The sequence below is a fragment of the Hyperoodon ampullatus genome (assembly GCF_949752795.1).
Source record: "Hyperoodon ampullatus genome assembly, chromosome: 2".
Lineage (NCBI taxonomy): Eukaryota > Metazoa > Chordata > Mammalia > Artiodactyla > Ziphiidae > Hyperoodon > Hyperoodon ampullatus.
In genome coordinates, this window is record NC_136915.1 from 26,517,862 (window position 1) to 26,540,085 (window position 22,224).

Genomic DNA, 22,224 nt, shown 5'->3' on the forward strand with positions numbered 1-22,224 from the left:
CACCACCACTGTCTCCATGCAGCAGTTGCTGGGCCCCAGGTCCAACTGTCCCTTTGGCTTCATGAGTCTGTTTCTGCTTCCTGCACCCACACCACCAGTGTGCATTCTTTAGAGGTTTGCCATGATTTTGTTGCCCAAGTAGTAAGAGCTGTGATGTGTCCCCCTTCACATCCCACTTCTTCCTGTGTGGGAGCCCCCAGCTCTTGTCTGACAGCTAATGGATAAGAATGAGACTCAGCCATTGACTGAGCCCCAGAACTCCACAGAATGGCTGCAGATAGTTGTGTCTGTTTTCCTCTCTACCCGCTCTCCCACCCCTCATACATGCTACTCTATACTCTGAAAGTCCTGCTGGTGGCAAACTTGCCAGTGTATTAGTCAATCTTTGTACAGAACAATGTTCTGGAACAGCAGAATGAGTCTTGGGTCAGGAAGCAGGGCTACGCTGCGTTTGGAGTCCTATAACCCCGTCTCCAGCTGGGCCTCAGCTTCAGTGTAGCTGAGGGAGCCACAGACCAAGATGGATCGGAGGGTTGAGTTTTTGCTTCTTGCTGTATTTTCTTGAAGTTAATTCATTATCTTATAAGTCCCTTCATCTTCCACAAATAGCCCGCTCTTTTCAGCCCTTAACTTAAATCCCTCAGATAATTAGGTTCATGAAGAGTGTTAAGTACTCCTGAATTGTGTTAGGACTTAGACCAGAGATGGCAAATGAATGGCACAGCATTTCCCCTCTTCCCCCCATGGTAGGTACCACTAATCTGCTTTGGAGTATTTCCTGCTAAATCCCTGGTATATCCTCATTTCTCAAGATTCCCCCCAGCAACCAGTATGAGGTTGAGACCTATTTGCCATCCCTGGCTGAGATACTACTCTGCTGAGGAACATAAGAGCTGCCAACCCCATACGGGGTTTGCTGAGCTAAGGAAGTACAGAGAAGAGACAAGTTTCTGCCTGCCCCCTTCAGAATGAGCAGGAAGGCCTGCAGTGACCCGCATGATTGCCTGCCCCACTTCAGCTACCTCTTAAAGCCCATAGTGTTGGTGGGGAGGGGACGGTTGGAGCCCAGTGTGGTGTGGGAAATTATAGCCCTCCGAAACCAAGTCTAGCTGCTGAGGATCTACAGTGAGCAAGGCGGCCCCAGCTGTGCAGGGTAGGACCTCTGCTCTCACCTCCAGCCGCCTGTCTCTAGGCATCCAGGCTAGGCTATAATTGGGGATCCCATTCTTCTGTTCGTTGACCAAATCTTAACCGATCACTACAGCTGCTCTGCTTGCTCTGCTTTCCAAAGTCAGCCCAGGTTTCTGGGTGCTGCCCACACCAGCCAGGGTCCTGGGCCAGATGAAGAGGTGGCCTGTCCATGAGTGAAGACCAGTTCCTTCCTCCCTGGGGCAGGTCTCATGCCCATGACCTCAGTTTTAGGACCAAGAGCTGTGTTGGTTTCTTAGATTGCTAGCTTTTCCTCCAGGGGACCACAGCAGATGAGGCTCTGCTGACAGTAACTTGTGCTCAGGGTCTTGTCCAGCTGAGAGCTTCGTGTACACCAGATTCTGAGAGGTGTCAGCAGCACTTTTAAAAAAATTTGTTTTCCGTGAGGTTTTTGGACCATGGGCTGCGCTCAGGCACTTTCTATGAGAGAATGTTATGTCTGTAAAAATGGTTTTTTCCCCTCCTCCACCCCCACCCTGGTGGCCCTTCAGAGGGCTGACCAAAAGGCCAGTGGAGCTGCCCTGGTGTCTGTGGGGGAGGGCCGAGGCCGGCTGAATTGGTTCTCCAGCTGCTGCTCCAGCCCTCCCACCTTGCACAGCACAGAGGAAGTCATCCTAGGGACATCCAGGCACCCGCCTGGGGGAAGGGTGCTGCCTTCTGTCCCTGTAACTGCTTCCCTTATGGCCCAACCTGGCTGTCCAGATTTGTTTGAAGCTGTGCTGACAGCTTTTTTTGTCTCTGTTTGGTATTCACAACAGCCAGGGACTTGATTTTGATGTATTTTAAAACCACATTAAATAAAGAGTCTGTTGCCTTAACTTTTTTCTCTCTTGACCTTCGTGGTCATTTGCTGCTTTTGGATCCATCCAGCCACACTGATGTGTCCACATCTGCTACGAAGTCTCTGGCTCTGCCTTCCAGCAGTCACCACAGGCTCAAGACACTAGCAAATCCACTTCAGCTGCCTGAGTGGAGCCCTTGGCAAAGTTGGTGTGATGCTCATCATATGTATATATGATTTTTCTCAATCAAAAGTTGTCCCTGTCAAAAAAAAATTGTCCTTGTTCCCTGAGGGTTTACAGGCTAGTGACGGGGAAAGGTGCTTTTAGATACAGAAAGGTTGGTTGTGCTATGGGAGCATGGGAGAGGTCCTGGGAGAGGTCCTGTTCCCTTCAGCAAGGGGATAGAATTGGATCCTGGAAGGGCCTTAGGACCCAAAGGGCAAGTGGAAGTTTGACGTTTAGTGAGGAAGTGGTTGAAAATGCAGGTGCACAGGAGGGCGGTGGGAGATGAGGCAGGGGCCAAATCACGAGCCTGTGTGCCAGGTTAAGGAATTCGGGCTAGATCCAGGAGACACGGGCAACCGCCTAAGTTGTTTAAATAGGAAATCGGTCGAGTCCATGAGGAGGGCAAAAAGCAAGGAGACCAGAGAGTTGGGCATAGGCCAATGGGGGCCCAAATTAAGATGAGGGGACACTGTCATCACCGCCACTGGGGGCTGTCTGCCATGCATAGCATCCTTTTGGCACTGGCCCACCCAAGGGAATACACAGGAACCTCCAGGTTCCCTTGATTCCTTTCCTTGTCATTCCATGACAAGACCCAAACTGCACGTAGTCCTTAAGAATGGGCTGTTTCTAACTCCTGTTCACCCACCCCAAGGCTAGGTGTAAAAGTTGAGACTCCTATAAGAGACATCCTACTGGTGGCCTCACCCAGCACCCTGTTCTCTGCCCTCCCTGGGCTGATGTGGCACAAAGGATTATACATGAATGCCCCCCAAATGGCAGAAACAAACTGCCTTTCCATCCAGGCCTCCACAGGCAGATATGTCCACACTGGCTGTGACAATCCCCACAAGACCTCTGCCCCTTCAGGCCAGGACCCTAATGGGTTGATACGTTTCTGTGCCAGCCACGTGGGTTGGTTCCAGTTAAATATCCTTTGGAGGGGGTCCGGGGAGACTGCCACAATTCTTGGAGCTCCAGATTAAAGCAGCTCTGAGAATAACTTCACCCTAGAGGTGCTCCTGGACTCTCTGCCACTTTTCTGGAGGAGCATTTGTGCCCCTCTCTAGCAGCCCTGGTAGGGGAGGAGAGGGACTTCCAGCTGTCCCCTCTGCCTACCTATGCAGACCCCTCCCTCAGACCCGTGGTTGTGGAAGTCCCAAAGTAATGTCTCCCCTTCTGGAGCAGTCTAGGTGTTGGAAGCATCTGGGAAAGAACCCTGTTCAGGTGCCTTTGGAAAGAGTGCCCAGCCCCCTGGAACTCGGGGAGGCCCGGGCCCAGGGAAGCTCTGCTCCTGCCCAGTGGGAGGGGAAGGTAGGTAGGGTCGCTGTGTGCTGGCCCCGGGGCAGTTATCTGAGACTGCAGGGCAGCCTCCTGTTGCATCAGATGCTTCTCTGGGGACCTGAGCTGGGAGCCTCTGCCAGGTCTTTTGTTAGCTGCCCCATTGGTCTGGCCTCCTGGGGCGGCACCAGCAGTGCTGGGTCAGCCTCCCATCAGGCATGCAAGTTTCCCCCCTGGGGGCTGGTGTCAAGCGCTGGGTAATCACACTGGTTTTGCTCTGACCTGATGCTCCCCACACGTGTCCCTTAGGCCTGGGTGTGGGGAGAGGGTCGGCTTGATCTTGTCATTTCATGAGTGACTGAATACAGCCCTCACCACCTACCAGCAAAGAGTGTCTGGGTGCTGTGGGGGAATGGTGTTACCTCAGAAGACTACTGTTGGGACTTCCATGGTGGTTCAGCGGCTCCCAGCGTGGGGGGCCCGGCTTTGATCTGTAATCAGGGAACTAGATCCCACGTGACACAGTTTGCATACCGCAACTGAAAATCCCACGTGTCGCAATGAAGACCGGGTGCAGCCAAATAAATAAATTTTTTTTTTTTAAAAAGACTATTGTTGACTTTCAGTAAAATGACTACCTTCCTTCAGGGTTGTTATGAGGATTAAATGTACGTAAAATGCTTAATAGGGGACCAGGACTCACTTGAAAGATGGTTGTCTTTTCTTGCAGTTTCTTCCTGCTGCTGCTGCTTCTTGTGCTTCTTATATGCCATATATGTATGTGTGTGTGTGTGTGTATATATATATATATATATATATATATATATATATTCATTCTCTACCCCCCACCTCCTCCTCCCCTCCATTTCTGACAAAGCTGCCACCATTTGGTAAGGGACTGTAACTTCTCTCCAAAACTGATAGGAAAGTGAAAGGGTTTTTTTTAGATTGCCATCACACAACCAATGTCATCACCTTAGCTCAGCTGGGGAGGTAAAGTCTAGTGAAAGGGACAGCTTAATAAATGTGGGGATGTTCCTCCCATCTTACTCCATCCCACTCTAAAAAAGGTCACTTTCTCTTTAAATGCAAATTACCTCCTGCGAGCTCAGCTTCCACCCTTTCCGTTCCCGAGTTGGAGAGAGCTGCGGAGGGCGGAGGGAACTCCCACGGAAGCATCACTCCAGACCCCAAACCTCCAGGTCAGTTATCCACTTCGGGGGTGGGTGCAGAGGCTCAATGACGCGGGTCTGATGCTCCATTTCGGATCCTGGCTCCCGAGATGAGCGATCCATTTGGCACACGGCTTTGGAGATTGTGGGAAATAGATCCCAGGTCGCCCCCAGCCATTCCTGGGGAGCCGGGGCCCCCGCTGCAGTTTTTCTATCGAGTCCCTAATTGAGCCAAGCTGCCGCTGGGCAAGGCATCTGACGCGCTTCTGTCTCCCCTCCACCACCGCCCTCCCACACCAGTGCCAGCCAGCCTCGTACCAATTTAAATGCTTATGCCCCCAGCGCCACCGCCATCCCAGAGTGCGGAGTCGGGCTTGGTGGTGGAAACTGGGAGTAAGCAGCTTGAGGAAACCCCGTAAAGGGCCTTCAGACCTCCATCTGGGGGGGGCCTCCGCGGACCTGGGGCTGAAGGGGTGGGGCCGGGCGGGAGATCCAGCGGTGCCAGCCTCGGGCGCAGCCTTTGTTGGAGGCCCAGGCTGCCTGCTACGTGCCCGACCACCCGGCCCTCTCTGGCTGCAGCTGAAGCCAAGCGGGGACTTCCTGACTGGGGAGGGTGAAGCGGCTGGAAGTCTGTCCCAGGGAACTTCTGGGAGTCTCCTGGTGTTTGCCATTGGGGGTGGGGTGGAAGAGGAGGGATGCCAGTGCGGGGAAACCACACTGAGCCCTGCCAGCGTGCCACGGCTTCTGCCATTGCTGCCCATCCTCAGGGGGTTACTGCCTGACACTGGGGTCTTCCCAGGTGATCCCATCCACATCTCTGTCACCTTCCATGCTGAGGTTTGTCAGTGTGTGTCCAGGCAGTTGATAAATAGAACGGAGCCGAGTTAAGACACTCGTAATCCTCAGCCGGGCTCCTGCCAGCTCACATCCACCCTGTCTCCCCCTACATTTCCTCTGCCAGCTCCGTCCCCTCAGCTACAGGGACAGGAAATCCCAGGAGCAGCAGCAGTAGGAAAATAGTGTCTGGTCCAGCCCTTTGAGGCAGGGCCTAGGTTTTCAGGCTAAAACTGGAAGGCAAGGAGGACCTGGGGTGGGCCACAGAAGGTCCTTCAAATACACATCTGTGACGCCAGCAGTAGGTGCTGGCACCTGGCTTTGCCCATACTGGGCAGCTGAGGGGAGAGTTAGGAAGTTCTAGGGGCCATTCTTTGCAGCTCTCAGGGATTGCTGGGTGGAGGGATGGCTTTGCCCCTCACTATCTCAGTGGGACTGCCTCCCTCCCAGGGCCTGAGGCCTAGCCAGCATCCAATGGAGGACAAGAAGAAGAAAAGGAGTCCCAAGCCCTGCCTGACCCAGCCAGCCCAGCCCCCAGGCACACTACGCAGGGTCCCAGTGCCCACCAGCCACAGCGGCTCCTTGGCCCTGGGACTCCCTCATCTGCCATCCCCCAAGCAGCGGGCCAAGTTCAAGAGGTGGGTACAGAAGGGAAGAGGGCAAGGAGGGAGGGACCCTAACTCTGGGCTGAACCCTGTGGGCAGGAAGGTAAAGGGGGCCTTAGCCTACCGTTACTAAGCAGTAATCCATGCCTTCCCTGGGGCTCCTCCCACCCCCCACCGGCCCCTGAGAACTCAGACCCAGTTCCTACTCTCAAGTGTGTTGGGAAAAGGCCAGGTGGGTCACTGGGATCACACAGTGTGATGATGCACCTCAGAGCAGGGAGTGAGCAAACTTCCAGGAAGTGAGTCAGAGAAGGCTCTTGGGCACACTGGAGAGGGAGAATGTTCTAAGCTGAGGGGCTTGCCTGGCAGAAGTATGGTAGAAAAATATTGCCTGGAAGGTTCCAGGAACCACAGGTGATTTGGTAGTCCTGGATTGTCATGGGGTAGGAAATGGTGAGGGGATACTCGGGTGAACAATTTGAATTCTCCGCTTAATTTTTTTAATGATTGAAAATTTGCCTCCTACCCTATAGTGTCTGTGTTTGTTTCCACTACCCATGCGTTCTTTCTCTGAGTACTGTGTTCCCCTGTGCCTTTGGCACCACCTGCCTGAGAGGCATGTTTGGAGATGGCCAAGTGGGGGTAGCTGAAGCTCAGGGCTGGGGCAGGGATAGTAGGAGACGCAACTGGAAAGGCAGTGGGGCCAAGCTGGAAAGATCATTCAGTGTTATCCCGAGGGCAATGGAAAATTTTTTTAAAAAAGGTTTTTACAAACAAGAGGGGCAGAAAGATATTTTTGGAAGAGGTGAGATGGCTTTCATGGTAATAAGGGAGTAACTGTCCCCAAGTTCACTGAGGACCGGTGAGGACAAGTGATTCACCCAGGGTCACAGGAAGAATGAGTGAGGTGCTCAGACTGGAACCCAGGAGCCCCATTCCAGGCATGGTTCTGGATGTATCACTGGCAGAAAAAGACTTCTTTTGACCTCTCACCCTCACCCTCCTTCACCCACTCCCTTCCCTTTACCCACCCCGGTGCCCAGAACAGGACGAAACATCCATTTACGTTGGTGGGTGGATAGAAGGGTGAATTAGTGCATAGACAGATGACACAGAAGACCTGGGCTTACCTGGCTGCCACTCACCCTGTGACCATGGCCATGCCCACCCACCCAGGGTCGGCAAGGAGAAATGCCGCCCAGTGCTGGCAGGAGGTGGGGGTGGCTCTGCAGGCACCCCCCTGCAGCACTCGTTCCTGACCGAGGTGACCGACGTCTATGAGATGGAAGGCGGGCTGCTGAACCTGCTCAATGATTTCCACTCAGGCCGGCTGCAGGCCTTCGGTGAGTCCTGGGGGCGGGGCTTAGAGGGCATGTAGGTGGGGCTGGAGGGCTGGGTCTCTGGGGCGTGGCTGGGACCAGGGTCCCAAGCTTGCTCCCAGAGCTGACAGGTGCTGTCCAGGGAAGGAATGCTCCTTTGAGCAGTTGGAACACGTGCGGGAGATGCAGGAGAAGCTGGCCCGGCTGCACTTCAGCCTGGACGTGTGTGGAGAGGAGGAGGAGGAGGAGGAGGAGGAGGAGGACGGGGTCACTGAGGGGCTACCTGAGGAGCAGAAGAAGACGATGGCTGACCGCAACCTGGACCAGCTGCTTAGCAATGTGGGTCAGGGCTGGGTGCTTCAGTTCCTGGGGGCACCAGAGGGTGTATGGAGGGGTACATGCTTCTAAGACCATTCCTGGCCCCTGGGTGAAAAGCTGGGGGTGCATGGAGCCAAAAGCTCTGGACCTCTCAACCCCCCACCAGAAGATGAACCCCAGAGCATCTGGAGTTTGACCAGGTGCCCCTCCTTACAGAAACTTCCCTTTCTCTCTCTGTTGACAGCTGGAAGATCTTAGTAATTCTATGTATCCTTTCTAGGGGACTTGACAGTGTGTAAGTGTGTGCACGCCTCCCAGAGATAAAATCAGCTTCGGCCTCCCCACCACCCTGCAGGAATCTTTACAGATAACCAACATCCTCACCCCTTTCAGTCCTACAGAATTAGCCACAAATTCCTCCTACCCAGGTAGAGGGTGCAGAAAGAATTCCCCAAATATTAGGAGAAAGAAAGGTGGTTGCAGGGAATATGTTTTACTTGCTTATCAAAATCATTGCAAGGGGCTTCCCTTCCCTTCCCTGGTGGCGCAGTGGTTGAGAGTCCGCCTGCCGATGCAGGGGACACAGGTTCGTGCCCCGGTCCGGGAAGATCCCACATGCCGCGGAGCGGCTGGGCCTGTGAGCCATGGCCACTGAGCCTGTGCGTCCAGAGCCTGTGCTCCGCCACGGGAGAGGCCACACACACAAAAAAAATCTTTGCAAGTACTTTAGCTGACACCAATCCATGACAAAGCTTGTCTGATGTCTTCCTACTCTTTCAGCACTGAACAATTCTTTTTACTGACTTAAATTATCTCCGCATCTAGTTCTATCAGAAGTAGTGCGTGTGCACGCCTAAACCAAAAGCGAAGGGGGTAAGGCACCTTAGCAAGAAGGACAGGTGAGGACTACAACCCCAGACCACGGAGCACTCCAGAGTCCCTGGCCCCCGCCCCTTTGCGCAGTCGGGGAAACTGAGCCTGTGCAGGTTGGGAAAATAGGGTTGCAAGGACCCGGGTCCAGAGCATCACAATCCTTGACCGGCACAGACAGAAGCTGCACCTGGCTGAGAACGCCGAGCCTGAGGAGCCGTCAGCTGTGTAGGTGTCGCACCCAGGCTCAGACTGCCCCTTCTCATTCCCTTCAAACTGTGACTTTTTACGGACTCGATTGGGTGTTCCGCGGCCCCCCCAGGTGCTATGGGGGAGGGGGGCATTGGATGGAATTAAACTATAAAGAAAGAAAGCGGCTCTGTGTCCTCCCTCCCCTCCTCGCGCCTTTACTCGGCAGGGGCGCCGGGGCCCCAGCTCTCGCGGGGACGCCCCTTTGCAACAAACTTCTGGTTTGGGAGGTCCCGCTCGGGGGGCTGGACTCCCCTGTGCTACTCTTGGAGTGGGAGTTGCAGACAGGTGCCAGCTGGCGCCCAGCCCCGGGCAGGAGCCGAAAGCTTGCCATGGAGACGATGGGGCGGGGCCTGAGCAAGCCAGCGCGGCGCAGATTGGTGACGCACTGCGCAGGCTCCGGGCGAGTCAGTTTGCGCCCGGATGGAGCGGGAATGGTTGGATCAGAAGGTGACATCGCTGCAGGTGCGGTGCCAGGCGGGGCGGGCGGGGGTGCGCATGATTCCTGCCCCCCACGGGATCTCGAATTGGGACCTTTGGACAAGATGAGGCTGTCACGTCTAGTAACCTGCCCGCGTGCCCACCTTTGAACCTACCGACCCAGCCCCAACGGCCTGAAGAATGCGGGGACCCCACGGACCCTCACGCGCCCCCCACTCCCACCACACACTCCTACGGGATCAGGGAAATGAAGGGAAGAGCCTTTAATCGACGAGGTGGATCCAGCCCAGCACGCTCCCTCGAACCCCCAGAGCGCCAACACACAGCGTCACCTGTCCTCTCCCCGGGGCCGGGGCCTCTCTTGCAGACCTCTCCAGCAGAATCCCCCAAGATGCCCCCGTGTTGCAGTGATAAGGGTTTTCTTTCCCCTCGTTCTCCACACCAGGCCTGCGTCCGGGGCTTCTTGGTCCGACGCCAGTTCCAGAGTCTTCGAGCTGAATATGAGGCTATTGTACGAGAGATCGAGGGTGATCTGGGCACGCTTCAGTGGACTGAGGGCTGGATTCCCAGGCCCCGATTTCTCCCAAAGGTACTACACACCCTAGAGGTAGAAGCGAGGGGGAAGAGGGACCTGGGCAGGGGATTCCACCCTTCATGCTGACAAGCTATTCTCATTGGAAAAGGCAGCAGACTCAACCTCCTCACACCCCAGTCCTTAATCCTTATCAACTTGTATGCTAAATCGTGGCACCCAGACACTTGGAGGGTTTAGCCTTGGGGCTCTCATACCTTTCTAATTTCTCAGAAGGCAAAATCCCATCAGACCTGGAAAGCTGGAGAGAGGGTACCAAATCCAGAGCAGGAACTATGGAGCTGCTTCCCGTGTAAAGAGCCTGAGAAAGAGGCCATCTGGGAGGAGATGATGCTGAAGAAGTCAGGAGAGAGCTCAGCAAACTCAGGCAGTCTTCCCTGCAGAGATGATAGCCCATGGCTTCAGAATGAGCAGAGCAGGAAGACCAGGAAACCGAGCCAAGAGGAGACCAGAGACATGTCAAAGATGGAGAACCCAGGTACGTCTCTGCCTAGATCAGGGCAAGCCCCTGACCCTCTCTGGGCGTCAGCTTTCCCATCTGAAAAGTGAAAGGCTTGTGCTAGATAAGCTGCATCCCTTTCCTTCTTCCCTCTGCTTGGTTGGGGGCAACTCATGGGTGGGCAGGGGGAGGGTGCCAGGGTCTAATGCTAGGCCAGTGCCCACTGTCTGCCCCCTCAAGGCTTTCTCCCTTCATTCTTCCCTCCTTCACAGAAGCTGCAGGTCCAGGACTGCCCCACAGCCAGACTGAGCTCCAGGAGCTCCAGTACCACCGCAGCCACTTGGCTATGGAGCTGCTGTGGCTACAACAGGCCATCAATAGCCGTAAGGAGGTAAACACTAATTTGGAGCCCTCTCTGCACATTTAGGGCCAAGGGTGGGGGTTAGGGAAAGGGGGTTAGGGCCATGCCCAAACAGGCCTGCCTGGTACAGTGTCCTGTTCTCCAACAGTACCTAATTCTCAAACAAACACTGAGATCCCCAGAGGCGAACCAGGCCAGAGACGAGCCCAGCTTGTGCCCAGACCATGGGGGACAGGGCTGTGAGGAAGCTGGGTCACGACCAGGCCCACCACTGGAAGACCAGTCCTACAGAACTACTAGAGAGCCAGACCACATGGATGACTCCAGCTGGAGACTCAGATCACAACCCCATAAAACCCCAGAAATACTGGCCACTACAGACAAAACCACTGCTGGGGCTAAGTACAGGGACCTATGCTGCAGACAGGCAGGACCACAGCTGCCCACACCATGGGATAATCAGGCCATAGGGAAAAGGCTTACCAAAGAGCCAGAGTGTGGAGAACAGACATTTGGAGGGACCTGCCTGCAGCTGACAAAACTTCTAGAGGACGAGGCCCACAAAGGCGTCAAATCTAGGGACTACTGTTCTGGAAAGGCCAGGACACAGCTGCCCACACTCCGTGAGGACCCAGACATTGAAGACAACTCTCCCAGAGGGCCAGGCCAAAAAGAGCCTGATTGCCAAAGAGGTGGGCCACGAGAGTTGGGCCTCTCAGAGGACCATGTCATCTGTGATGGGACTTCGGCAGAGCATGGTGGCCTGGATCTCTGGAAGACTAAACCACCCAAGGGCCGGACTCCCAGTGATAAAAGCTCCACAGATAGAGCCTCCAATGAATCTAGCCATGAAGGGTGGAAAAACCAGAGGACTGTACCATGGAGATCAAGGCCACCTGAGAAGCTGTCTTCCACAGGGTCAGACCACACAGGAGAGGATCACTGGAGGGGGTAACTGTGGAAAACAGGACCACCAGGCTAGACCCTGGGGAACCAGGGAAGACCAGCTTCCAAAGGGGAATTCTATGAAAGGGCAATGAGGGAGACAGGACCTCATTGTAGCTCCCTGGTACCAGCTCTACTTCCTGCCCCTGCCCGTGGGTACTGGTGGTTAATGAGGCCAAGAGAAGCTGCAGCACAGAGCTGGCATCAGTAGAGGTAGGAGGATACTTTCATCCTCTGCCTGTGGCTCAACCCAAATTTTGGGATAGGGAGCCACCTGGGGTGAGTAAAGTTGGGGGGCTGATGGAGAATAAAGGTTTTCCTTAGATTCTGAGCCTCGTTGTATTTATCTTCTGCCTCTGGTCAGGGCAGACTCTGGGCCCTCCTGTTCACTTCCTGCTGACATGGGGCATCTTCCCCAGAGCTGGCTGGGAGCCACAGCCCAGGAGCAGACTAGCCGTCCTTGGGGAACAGCCCCCAAAGCTGATCTTCCTTTAAGCTCAGCCCTTGGGCTGCAGAGTGGCAGGCTGAGAATCCCTCGCTCTACCCAGTACTGGAACATCTGTGTTTCAGTGTGATCTCTGCCACTGCCTCTCTCACTGGGCCCCAGGCTCTTTCTTCATATATAGAGATCAGACCCACCTTACTCTTGTGAGGCCCCACCAAGAGCAGATTGGATGAGACCTTGAATGCAGACAGATGCGCCTATGGAGGCTCTCCCTGCCTTTCTGGGTGAGAGGGCAGGACTCCACCTCTGATTGGCACTGCTCCCAGCCCTGCCTTAGTTGCCTGGCAACAGTTTTGCGTCTCTAGCCGGGGACACGCTATGGCAGGTGGCAGTCCAGCAGCCAAGAGGGTAGTGGTGTACCGGAATGGGGACCCCTTCTCCCCAGGCCACCAGCTGATGGTGACTCAACACGGCTTCCCCACCCTGCAGACCTTCCTCTGTGATGTGACATCGGCTGTGCAGGCCCCACTGGCCGTGCGTGCTCTCTACACGCCTTGTCATGGCCACCCTGTCACCGACCTGGCCGACCTGCAGAACGGAGGGCAGTATGTGGCTGCTGGCTTTGAATGATTCTGCAAGCTCCCATGAGTGGGCTGGGGCTGGTCAAAGAGCCTGGGGAGAGAGGTAATAGCAGTAGCAACAGCATGTGTTCAGTACTTCCTATGTATCTCACGGAACACAGCAGTCCTATGAAGGGGGGTGGTCTTATCCCCATTCTTTGGAAGGGGAAATCAAGATAGTGAAATAACCTACCTAAGAGTACATAAATAACACGTGGAGCCACAGTGCAAGTCAAAGTCTCACACTGATGTTCATGCCTATCCAGCCAGGACCAACCAGTGGGAAGAAGAACATTCTGCTGGTTGAGCCCCTTTTTCCAAAGGCTGTTCCTATTGGGTCCTTACCACCACCATGACCACCACCACCACCACTAAATACTCTAAATCCATCCATCACTTCCTCCCTGCTGTGTTTAGGCATCCCGTGCTCTCCATTAGGCTGGGATTATCCTTTACAGGGTGGGGCTATGCTTTCCAAGATGGGAGAATAAGTAATTTGAGTGTCTGAGCTTCCAGCTCAGATCTGGCTTCCAGGTCCTCCTCCGCTCTCAGCTGAGGTTGCTCGCTGTAATGCTAAGGAGCCGGGAGTTGGGAGCCAGACAGACTTAGAGTCTGGGCTCTGTCACTTCCATGTTGCTTAGGTGAGTCACTTAACTTGCCCTCAGTCTCATACAAAATGAGATGAAACCGCACACCTCATGAATGAGAAGATTTCTGAGCTACAGGAGGATCTCGACCTTTAATCTGTGGTTTGTGTCTGAGACCCCAGACTGGATATCCAGCCTGATACATAACCTAAGGCAGGTTCAAATGTCAGCATCTGTTTCCAGACTGAGATGATAGACTATTCCAGTGGGAAGGAAGACTTGGTGAACTGGGCCCCAGCCCCACACTCTGGCAGCTGCCAGGCTGTTGAGGACCCAGGCTCCCCAAGATGACCAGTGACCTATCTGTCCTTTCAGCTCTTTACACCCTAGAGGGGAGGATCCAGGTGGGAAGAGCAGCAGACTACCAGTAAGTCCTGGGACCGACCAGCCCCCAGCCTTCTGTTCTCCCATTCCCCTGGGGGCTGCCCCCACTTTGGTCTGGGAAGTCAGGAGCCCTGGAAGCAGCAGGATCTGCCACTCTCCACACCTACTCTGGAGCCTTCCCGGGTGCAGGATTTCAAGACACTGTTGCTTGTGCCATTCCCAAACTTTTACTTTACTTTAGCTCCAGGCTATGGTCCTCAGAGGAAAGAGGAAGCCATAAAACAGAGGGATGGGAGGGGGTTAAGAATGTGACCTAGGGGAGGTAGAAGTACCCTTTGGTGAAAGGTGTGACCAGTCGCATCCCTCCTTGTCCCCTCTTCTGCCCCAGTCTGGTTTCTTTCCCTCACCCTACCCACCTTGGACTGACCTATCCCTGACAAAAGGCCTCAACTCGCTCCTGATCTGGGGGCCTGATGGGTTTCAGGGCCCTCCTGTGATTCAGTAGCCATGTGGTGGGGCCCTTGGACAGCGGCTACCTGCAGGTTCCCCCTGCTGTATCCAGTGAGTGCCCGTGTTGGGGAACAGAGGCAGAGATTTTTGTTTCAGGGAGACCAAGGGAAAGTGGGTGGATTTGTTCCAGGAGCCCCTGGCGACTGGGATATAAAAAGTCCAACATGCTTAATGGGTGAAAAACAACGCACTGGTTCTTGGACCGTCTTCTGGCCGCTGTGCCATCCTTCTTCCTCTCACACGTAGGTAGTTCTGGGGACCCTTCCCCTTACCAGGCTGCTCTTTGTCCCAGTGTGTTCAGGAATGGGGACCTGTTAAGCCCCCCATTTAGCCTGAAGCTGTCCCAGGCTGCCAGCAAGGACTGGGAAGCAGTGTTGAAACTCCTGACTGAGAAGGTGAAATTACAGAGTGGGGCTGTGCACAAGTGAGTTTGGGGACTGTGGAGACCTGAATGTCCCCAAGGGGAGCCTCCCTGCTGCTTTTCGCTGCCCTTGAGGATGAAAAGGCAAAAGGAAAGCATGTTTCCCCAAATGGGGCTGCTTTCTGTGCCTCAGGGAGAGGCCCCTCCAGCCCAGCCCTCGGAGCCAGGGCAGAGCCTGGGTGACTGGCCCTGGTGCCCAGAGGGCCAGCAGCCAAAGGGTACCTTGAAATAGCTGTACCCACCCCCTTGTAGTCTGCTGAATATGAAGATACATCTTGTTCACCAGCCCTTATGTACTCACCTCTCTCTCCCAGACTCTGCACCCTGGATGGGCTCCCACTGTCAGCAAGGGAGGCTCTGGTGAGTGGCTATTACTATGTGGCTGTCAGAGAGGATGGTTCAAGACCCTCCCCTATCTGGTGCCTCGTCCCTCACTGCCCAGGGCTGCTGGTATGTATGTGTGAGGTGGAAGGGTAGCAGGTTAGAGCAGAGGAAGCCACCCTGACTCCATGTCCTGCTCTGCCTCCTACAAGCCTTCTCTTTTTTCACTGCAGGCAACCCCCGGACCCAAAGTCCAGGCTCCACAGCAGGGGGTAGGTGAGGCAGGGGGTCATGGGGGGTGGGAAAGAAAAGGAGTGACTAGCTGAGTCCTCTTCCAGCTCAGCCTCTGACCTTATCTCACTGCATCCTATCAATAATCTTGTCAAACAGAGGTTATTATTCCCGTTTTCCAGAGGAGAAGCTGAAGTTCAGAGGAGTGAAGTGATTCGTTCAGGTTAACACAGTTATTGACAGGGGCCAGACCAGAAACTGGTCCGAAGCCAGCTTATCTGGGCTCTGTAAAGACCTTCAGGACTCTGAGTCGCTGGACCTAATGCCAGGTTGGATGCTTGGAGAGGGAATTGGCATATCTGGCATAACAGGGTCCAAGGATGCTTATCAACTCCCCATCTTATCCCAAGCCTGAGCTCTCCCAAGAGATGAGCCAGTGAGCATTGAGTGGGGGGTAGGGGGATGCGGCCTGGTTTCACTGGGCATCTAGAATACCAGGCACTATCTGCCGTGTCCCTGAATAAAGCGGCCTGATGGAAGAGGGAGCAGGGAGGGAGGATGCAGGCTATGAAGATGGATGGCATCTCCTCTTCCAAGCTCCCACCAGGAGCATTCAAACCTGGACTGGGAGTGGAGAAGGTAAGGCCGGCCTGCACCCACGGCTCAAGCCCAGTGTTCCCTCCGCAGGCCCATGGCCACAGAGCATGGGCAACCCAGTCCTCTCCAAAGGAAGCCAGGCAAATTGAGCCATCTGCTTTTTATGCCAGCCCCCAGCAAGCTTTTCAGCATGCTCCCCACTCTCTTGAGGGGACCCAAGAATCCAAGGCCTTCTCTGCCAGCCTCTAACAGTGACATAGGATGGTCCCTGCTATGCTGAGGGAGTTCCATGGGGGCAGAATGCCCAGGTTCAGAGCTGGTCCTGACTTCAGGGCGACTGTCTCCTACTCCCCCGTGTGCATGGCCAGTCCCTTGCCTCTTCACAGGGACCTGGTTTATGAAAAGAAGCACATGGAAACTCAAAGCCATGACATTTCGGGGGTGGGATTCGGAAGGGGTGGGGGTGGGGCCAAAGGCCTGCCTCTGAGCTAACCTGCCATCCTCTGAGGTCCTGGGTGAGGGGGAGGGGAGGGGAGGGGAGGGGGCTGGTAGAGAGGGTCAAGGGAAAGAATGTGAGGGCTCCTCAGCCTGGGCATCGGCCTGTAACTTCCCACATCAGGAGTCAAGGGAGTGTATGGGGCTCCCCATGCAAGGACAGAGACAGCAGGGTCCCAGGGAGTAGCACATGATGAAGCCACCTGGACAGAGGAGCCCCTGGATCAGGTGGGCTGGGGCCGGGGCCGGAAGCCGTATGTTGGGACAGGAGTTCTGAGCTGGAAAAGGGCAGCTCTGGGTCCCAGAAACGGTTCTTCTCCCTTGCGATTGTGAGCAAATCTCCCAACCGCTCAGAGCCCGACTTCCTACCTTGTTGAATGAGAGGGCAGATGCTAATTTCTGGTCCCTTCCTTTCCTGGGGTGGGCAAACCCCAGGCTGAGGACTGGAGGCTGGATGTGGGGTGCTAATGGCTCCATTCTGTGTGGCCTTCTGCCTCCTCCAGAGGGCAGCACAGGTAGTGGAAGAGGCCCTGATCCCGGAAAGCCGGCCGGAGCTGGGGCAGCTCTCTCGGCCTCGGCCCCTGCTCCGCCATCTTGAGAGCCAGCAGCTGCAGCCAGGAACTGGGGACCGCCACTCTGCGGCCACCATTTATCCTCAGCCTCCGGCAGCCGGTTCTCGAGGAGCCAGGGCCTCCCCTGGGCTCACAGGGTGCGCTGCAGCCCCTCAGTCCCTCTTCTGCCCCTAAACCCACAGCCCAGCCTCCTTTCTGCTCCGAGCAGAGCAGCCCAGCCACAGAGGCCATTTCCTTATGAGGTTCTCTGGCCAGAGAGATGAGTAGCCAATGGAGCTTCAGGGAAAGAACACAAACTGGGGAGCGGGTCGTCCCAATAAAAGAATACTTACTAACCTCCATCTGTCTACTACACATTTATTACAGACTACTGCTCACCTGGCATTGCTCCATACGTTGGGGTCTGGCAGTGCAGGGGCCCATAGATGTCGATCTGTTTGAGAGGGGCCGGCACCCACCTCACAAGAGGGACAGGCAGGGCTAACAGCAAACTCCTCTCCCCAGCGTCTGCTGTTCTTACGCACCTTCCCCTCAGTTCCCTCCTCAGCCAGCCAAGGCTGAGCCCTGGAGCCCTCCTGGGCTCATTTCATTTGCATTTCTGGCTCAAAGACTGTAGCTGGCTCTCTTCTTGCAGCTGGAATTCTGCGGTCCACCAACCAGCTGCTGGGATAGTCTGGGTCAGGCACAGGAACAGTGGCAGGCCTGGGGGCCTGGGGCCTGACATGACAGCAGAAAGTGTGCTGCTGGGGCAGAAAGGTTGCTGAGGGTGAGGGTGAGTGTGAAGTCTCTTGTGCTAAATCCGAGCAGGTGAACAGCACGTGGAAGTTACAAAACCCTTTCACTTTTGTTCTCTTATTAGGATCCATGAGGTAGCTATTATCCCAAGAGATGAGGAAGCTGAGGCTGGGGGGTGGAAGGGGGTGGGAGGGCTAAGTCCGCACGCTCACTGCCTCTACCTCATGGCCCAGGGGCTTCCTGGAGACAGCAGAGCCGGAGGGTGGCCTTGGTTCACTCAAGGCGTAGATGGTTGCCCCTGGGTCTTGGTCACTGAGCTTGTGATGCAGAGTGTAATTCCTGCCACGGTGAGCACCATGCCTGCGAATGCTCCTGGGATAATGGGCAGAAATTGAGAGGCTCTGAGACCAGCCATGCCAGTAGGAGCTGGTGCAGGGCTGAGGGAAGGGCTCAGACAGGGTTTGTCCCCAGACTACCCAGGGGAAGGAAACTTTCATGGCCACAAGGAAGCAGTGGAGCTGCAGAGGAAGGGGGCAGGATCGGGGAAGATCCTCTCCTCACCGGGCCAAGGGAGATGGCTCTGGAAAAAACTAACTAACCCAGGGGTGTCAAAGCCCAAGTAGTGGCTCCCCAAACTTGCGGTGGCCAGACTTACGTTTTCCACCAATATCTTCTCCAAGGGCCTTCCCAACAATCAGTGTAAAGATGATGGCCAGAGAGTTACTGATGGGCACAGCTAGGGTCAGATCTGAGTGATCAGAATGAAAAGAATCTCTGAGATGCAAAAAAAAAAAAAAGTCTTTCTAGGCACAAAACACTTTCATTACATCATCAAGACAGTCTTTTAAAAAGGGTATCTCATGACCCCATTTTCCAGATGAAGTCACAGCAAAGCTCAGGATTCAAACTCAGGTCTCCTGACTCTAAATTCAATGCTCCCTCAGGATTCCAGCATGAAGACCCGAACTACAAGGTCTGGGACCACCTTGGTTTGCTGGTAAGGATGAGATCTTTGCACTCAAGGAGAACTTCTGAGATCTCAAGGGCATCTGGACAGACAAGTACCCAAAGCCCAAAGGATGCAGTAGCTATTAACACCAAACACATTTATCAAGTATACATTATGTGCCGGGTGCTTTGTGCACACATCTCATTAATCTTCACAAAAACACTGCAGGAAGAGCATTAGCATCATTCTGCATAAATAAAAGAATCAAAGGCTCAAAGACATCACATAAATTGAGGCAAATTGAGGATTTAAACCAAGGTCTGCCTGACTCCAAAGCCTGTGCCCTTATTGAATCTATTTAGATGGATAAGGACAAACCAAAACTGCAGGTGAAGCATATTTTGTTTCTGTTTCAGCTCAGACTTGGGCCTTACGGAATTACAGAAGAGAAAAAATGTCAGCAGTAGGAAGCCAGGTACAGGACAGGCCCCACAAGGCTGGGCCTTAAGTAGAGGTCACCACAGTCCAGGGTCTGTTCCTTAGTTTTGAAGCCCCAAGGGACTGACTTGCAAGAAACAAACTTCAAAAAGACTAATGGAGTTAAGAACACTGTTAACTTAAAATTTATTACACTTAAATTTTGTGCACCTAAAGCTTTTTAAGAAGATAGATTTTACGTTGTGTTCTTAAACACATAAAAAAAACAAAACAAAAAACGAAATCAGAAGCTGAGTTACTAGTTTACAAGACTCATAACTGCCAGGCAGACTGTGCATGTTGGCTTCTCAGCACACTCTTTCCCAGCCCTCCCGGGCCTCACCTGCTTCAGGTAGCGGAAGAGAGAACTGTGCAGCTCCTCATCCCCTGCGAGGCCCCACCAAGGCTGGCATTAGCCATCCAAGAAACTGACATAACTGCTACCTACTCAGAGCTCCTTCCTTAAGCTTTCACACTTTACATCGAGTGCAGTGGCTGCTAAAGTCTGGTTTGCAACGGTAGATTGGGGAGGGAAGCAGCATGGTACAAGGGAAGAGCGAGGGCACTGGAGTGAGGCTGACCCAGGTTTCCCTATGTCGCCTTGGTTAGGTCATTCAAACACTGTGAGCCTGTGCCCTACATGAAAAACAGTGATAGCAAGATAACAACATCACCTTACAACAGGGTTGTAAGATGAAATATGATAACGTGTGTATATCCTTGGCTGAATATATCCTTAATAAACAGAGACCACTGTTCTGATTATTAGAATGGGTGGGCATTAAGGGATACAGAGTAGGTGGTGAGATAATAGGATCCTAAAATTCCAATTTGCTCAAAACTTGGTAAATGGCTAACTGCAGTCAGCTGACCAGAGGGCTCAGCATTCTGGGCAGCAAGGAGTGCCAGAGGCTTTCAAACTTTCTTTTAAATGAAGTCTTATGAGAAGCCCAAAATGTAAGATGAAAGCGGAGTGACTCTACTTGAAGCTGACGTGGCAGGTCTGGAGGTCGGCCTATCCGCTCACCCTCCTATGGCCTCTGAGGGGTTTCCCAGGGCTATCTGGGACCCAAACTACCTTCAAGTCCTTGGGGGGCCTAGGTGAGACTCCAGGAGAGGTGAAATTCTCATAGCAAAGTTCAAGAGCATAAATTTTAGTAATATGTGGCTTCAAATCCTTCTGCACGGACATGCAGTGGGACTTAAAGAGAGATGCAATAAGTTGCCCAAAGTTCTGTAACTTCATCTCCTAGGTGGAGACAATCATGCCTACTTCATAGGGTCGAGATGAGAATTTTTAAAAATGTGTAAAACTAGAACAGTATCTGAGGCAGTAGAGGGCAGTCAACAACAGCAGGGGAAAGGCAATTTATATTTATTGAGCTCCTGGTACAGTGTGCACCAGGTACTCTGCCGAATGCTTTTCATACACTGAATTTAGTGCTCTCAGTGTTATGAAGCCAGTTGTAAAAAATCAAGGTTCAAATAAGGGACTTGCTCAAGGTTAGGCAGGTAGCAAGCAGCGGAAGCAAGAGTGTCAAAGCCAGCCCTTGGCACAGCAAAATGAACCTTTCTTCCTCTGCCACTGCATGAGACTGCCAGGCTTCAAACCAACTCTCGTGCCTGGCAGCATACTCATAACCATCCCACTGTGCCCTACTGCCCAGAGAAGAGGGTGCAACTCGGGAACCAGAGACAGTGGGCTCTCCCTCACTCATGGCAACAAGGTGTTTTAGACACCCTCCCCGCAGTGACTCTCCGGGTGGCCTCCACCACTAAGCATAGCAGTTCTAACCCAGAGACCCACCTGTTGATGCCAAGGTGAGGTAGTAGAGAAGGGAGCCACACTGGTTAAGGGAAAAGGGCACCAGGTACTGGAAACAAAAGAAAACTGCAGTCAGTGTGATTGCTTAACTGAGCAGTGCTGCCTTCTCTGAGCTTTGAGATATGCCTTTCCTTGGAGGGAGGGGTAGCTATAAGGGCCTAGGGCCTAAGCCCTCTGAAAAGAACCCTTCCAGGGCAGAGGGAACGTCACTGACTGAATTCCATGCCTTTGCCCTGAATGCCCTCCCCCTCAGCCCTGCTGGTTCCTATCCTCCCCATCCTGCAAGTCCCTGAATGCCAGTGTTACTCTCTCCAAGAAGCCCTCCCCCGGTCCCCTAGCTCCAGCCTCCCTCCTGTGAACTCACGCAGCACTTATCTGTACCTCTCTCAAAGCCCTTAGCCCTAAGAGGCGGTTGGGTGTATGTCTTGTCTTTCCCACTAGCCTAGACTGGCAGCGTTGGGGTCAGAGGTAGTTCTCCATATCCTGCCTCCCCAGGGCCAATTTGAGCCCTAAGCCCTCCCTCCGGAAAGGTCTGTTGGAGGGATCACCAATAATAAAATATTAATAATAGCAGCTGAAAACATCATAGATTTGAGCCCTAATTATGTACTAGGCCCAATGCTAAGTGCTTTATGTGCCTCACCTCACTTAATCCTCACAACTGCCCCATGAGATGGTTACATTATTCCCATTTTACAGATGAGGAAACTGAGGCTCAAGGCAGACAAGGGACTCATCCAGGAGCTTCTAGCGAGTAAGTGGTGGAGCGCAGATTCTGACCCTGACCTGTTTGACTCCAGAGACCAAATTCTTAGCGGCTACCCCCGAGAAAGGGGTCATTCACCGACGCACCTCAGTATTCAAGAAGAGGGTCTTCGTCTCCTGCAGCAACTGCCGGGCCCAGGTCCGCTCATGAACCTGCTGCAGGTGCGAGGAGGCCCGCTTCAGCAGCGGCTGTGTGCCACCCCACAGAGCGGCCACCAGCACCAGAGCCAGCACCTGCCCTGGATGGAGATGCGAGTGACACTCGCCGCCACCCGCCGCCCCACCGCACGGCCCCAGCCCTCCTCCGGCCTCCCATCCCCAGACCGCCGCTCCCACAGCCCTTCTTTGCTCTCCAACGCCCCGGGTGTGACTGGCGGGTAGGACAGACCCCGGGAGGCCGGGGAGGTGGATCCAGGAGCCCAGGTTCGGGGTTGCAGCAGTGGTCGGGGTTAGGTGGTGGAGGTGGAGTAGAAATGAATTCCGGGTGGGAGTCTGGAAGCCTGGGGAGGGGCGGGGCCCGCCTACCCAGGGTCGCCGCCATGGCAACGCCGCTCCTCTCCAGTTCCGGGAACGAAGGGGCGGATACCCGTAATCCGGAAGTGGTGCCAAAGCCTCTTCCGGTTCTGCTCCCGTTGCGTTTTTCCTCGC

At 54.1% G+C, this 22,224-nt stretch overlaps 4 protein-coding genes across 5 annotated transcripts; 3 read left to right on the forward strand and 1 right to left on the reverse strand.

Annotated features, from left to right (window-relative positions):
- Positions 1-4,636: 4,636 nt before the first annotated feature.
- CCDC28B (coiled-coil domain containing 28B) lies at positions 4,637-8,958 on the forward strand. Of its 2 annotated transcripts, none has more exons than XM_079697510.1 (6): positions 4,637-4,699; positions 5,934-6,141; positions 7,285-7,451; positions 7,570-7,766; positions 7,990-8,012; positions 8,793-8,958. In XM_079697510.1, the coding sequence occupies exons 2-6, from the start codon at positions 5,978-5,980 to the stop codon at positions 8,845-8,847; spliced, it is 606 nt and encodes a 201-aa protein (XP_079553636.1). In that variant the 5' UTR covers positions 4,637-4,699; positions 5,934-5,977; the 3' UTR covers positions 8,848-8,958. The 2 variants fall into 2 exon arrangements, with proteins under 2 accessions (XP_079553636.1, XP_079553635.1); XM_079697509.1 differs by having other exon boundaries at positions 4,638-4,699; positions 5,954-6,141.
- A 527-nt stretch (positions 8,959-9,485) lies between these two features.
- Positions 9,486-11,967, forward strand: IQCC (IQ motif containing C; the record flags this gene model as incomplete). Its single annotated transcript, XM_079720419.1, is given in 7 exon segments — positions 9,486-9,566; positions 9,569-9,580; positions 9,751-9,894; positions 10,111-10,375; positions 10,609-10,727; positions 10,846-11,649; positions 11,653-11,967. Coding segments are annotated over 7 exon segments (1,452 nt in total). The 3' UTR covers positions 11,680-11,967.
- A 498-nt stretch (positions 11,968-12,465) lies between these two features.
- Positions 12,466-16,851, forward strand: DCDC2B (doublecortin domain containing 2B; the record flags this gene model as incomplete). Its single annotated transcript, XM_079720429.1, is given in 15 exon segments — positions 12,466-12,714; positions 12,716-12,735; positions 13,670-13,721; positions 14,163-14,180; positions 14,184-14,239; positions 14,481-14,612; positions 14,924-15,003; positions 15,006-15,063; positions 15,164-15,192; positions 15,195-15,202; positions 15,849-15,946; positions 16,145-16,215; positions 16,378-16,481; positions 16,757-16,813; positions 16,816-16,851. Coding segments are annotated over 15 exon segments (1,068 nt in total).
- Positions 16,852-17,837: 986 nt separating this feature from the next.
- Positions 17,838-22,132, reverse strand: TMEM234 (transmembrane protein 234; the record flags this gene model as incomplete). Its single annotated transcript, XM_079720440.1, has 5 exons — positions 22,102-22,132; positions 21,664-21,815; positions 20,794-20,860; positions 18,216-18,308; positions 17,838-17,932 (listed from the first exon to the last, which is right to left on the reverse strand). Exons 1-5 carry the CDS (start codon positions 22,115-22,117, stop codon positions 17,838-17,840), a joined length of 423 nt encoding a protein of 140 aa, XP_079576566.1. The 5' UTR covers positions 22,118-22,132.
- Between the last annotated feature and the right edge of the window lie 92 nt (positions 22,133-22,224).